Here is a 2,099-nt window from a genome sequence, read left to right on the forward strand (position 1 = left end):
TGATGACGTCAAACCTTGTATTTCTCATCCATGAACTGCGTTCCCAAGCCGGACAACCATCGCTTCAGGCTGGGCGGCAAGAAAATCAGGAAAGTGTCCACGACAGAGATGAGATAGCGCGGGTCTACGTCACCAGGCTTGTTCAGACCTGTACAGGGGGCCAGATTTGTGTTAGCTTTTGAGTTTGTTTTTTGTTTTTAGTAAAAATTAAAAGTGGGAGAGTCAGCGATCTGTGAATGTGGACACGACCAAGAGGATGCCAACCATATCCTTCAGCACTGCCCGCGCTACGCCACCCTTCGCACACAGACGTGACAGAATGTGGCTCCCCTTGAGGGAAGGCTCTATGGCAGTCTCTCAGAGTTGAAGCGAACTGCATAGTTTGTACGCGACATCGGACTGACTGTCTAGCTGCTGTCATCGAGAACGAGGAAGAAGAAGAAGTTTTAGTAAGAGTTTTCGAAAGGGGAGGACTACCGTAACGAGCAACCACTATAAGACAGAGCAGAATTGAGGGCTAGGGGTAGGGGTAGATCTAGGGATTGGGGTAGGGGTAGGGTTAGGCCTCTTCTTTATTGTGTTTGGTGGGGTGGTCGCTCGTAACGGAAGTCCTTCCTTCGAAAGACCAATAATTAAAAACACCAGAAAAAAGACAAGTGAGATTCTTCGGCCACATAAATAGATTAAAAGGACTGCTGCCGTGATGTGTGGAAAGATAGAGAGAAAGAAGAGTAGAGAAAGACAAAGAACAACATACGCAGATGGCATAATATACAACTTTGCAGTGGATGTCACAAAAAAGAAAATCGAGCTGATCGGAAAGACAGACAACAGGAAGGAGTGGGGTACCATGATCGTCAGTGTCTGCTTCAGAACTGACACCTGAAGAAGAAGAAGTGTTTTGCGACACTTGCAACACAATAAGGTCATTTTAAGTGCCGAAGATTAGAGGTGTGACAAGAGAGTAACAAGCACAAAAAGAAGGACAACTAAATAGACGTTTGATAGATAAGAAGGAGCAAACCACACGAGAGCACCCGCAAACCGCACACGCTTTTGAGTTTGTTTTGAGTTTCATTTAGAGAAGCACATCGTGCGCTCATACGGCCTTATGCAGTTTCCAGCGCCATAAAAACCTTACCAAAGAAGCACATCAACACACGATAGAGGTCATTTTCTGCACCAAAAAAACGCGAGACAGATAGACAGAAACAAAATAAGAAAAGAAAAGAAGTAGGACCTACCACTGGCACCCTCCAACCAGTCCTGTTAGTTTTAGTTACAGTGATAAACAGGGCTGAAGGCTGACTTGTGTTTGGCAGGGTAATCAAACTGAGACAAATAACCAGCTAAAGATGAGGCCACACAAAGAAAAGCTTTCCCATAATTGTAGGACAATTGGTCGCATTTAATTTAGCACAAGGGGGCTATCCCGAAAAATGCAGTTTTGAGAAAATCGAAGGTAAAGTTTTTGCCCCTCGTTCAGTTTCTTTAAAATACAAGGAGAGTTTTCTCTTTAACCAAACAAATATACACACCAACGAAACTAAACTTCTCCTATAGGTAGGGCAATGCCCACTTTTGGCATAGGGCAAGATTTCTGGAAACCCCCGAAATCTGGGTTAGCCCGCTTGTCCTTAAAAGCGAACAATTTGAAATAAAACTTATTCGATGAGGCATCACTGGGTGGTAAATAAAGACAAATCGCGAATCCACTGTATATTTACCCGCAAAATAAGCTAGAAAACATCTCAGACAACCGCTTTTATTTTTTGTTTGTTTGGTAAGAGTTTTACGGCGTTCACAAGTGCTTAATAAGGTCATATGAGAGCGCAGGACACATTGAACATTTTTCAGTGGGCAAGAAATTAAACATTTTTCCAGGGTTGCTGCCGAAGCCTACTCCTATCGATTTTGGACCACAAAGGGATCTATAACATGCCCAACTCCGAGATTTTTCGCCCTTATTCGAGAAAACTAGGTGAAGATCTTACCTACTATAATATCAGGGGTGTGGCTGAAAGACAGAGGTAAGAAGGAGCCAAGAAGTAGAAGTAGCAATAGAAAGGCTGCGGAAAGAGTTAGGGTCCTAGATGAGG

The 2,099-nt window shown here is 43.7% G+C and overlaps 1 protein-coding gene across 1 annotated transcript in view; it reads right to left on the reverse strand.

The window, feature by feature from the left end:
• LOC106013411 overlaps nucleotides 1–156 on the reverse strand; it is a gene marked incomplete at its 5' end in the record, with an annotated part of 2,085 nt that extends 1,929 nt beyond the window's left edge. The window contains 1 exon segment of the mRNA XM_013089084.1: nucleotides 15–156. Coding sequence (XP_012944538.1) covers nucleotides 15–156 — 142 coding nt within the window.
• Nucleotides 157–2,099: the final 1,943 nt, after the last annotated feature.

This window comes from Aplysia californica, unplaced genomic scaffold, assembly GCF_000002075.1.
Source record: "Aplysia californica isolate F4 #8 unplaced genomic scaffold, AplCal3.0 scaffold00870, whole genome shotgun sequence".
Taxonomy (NCBI): Eukaryota; Metazoa; Mollusca; class Gastropoda; order Aplysiida; family Aplysiidae; genus Aplysia; species Aplysia californica.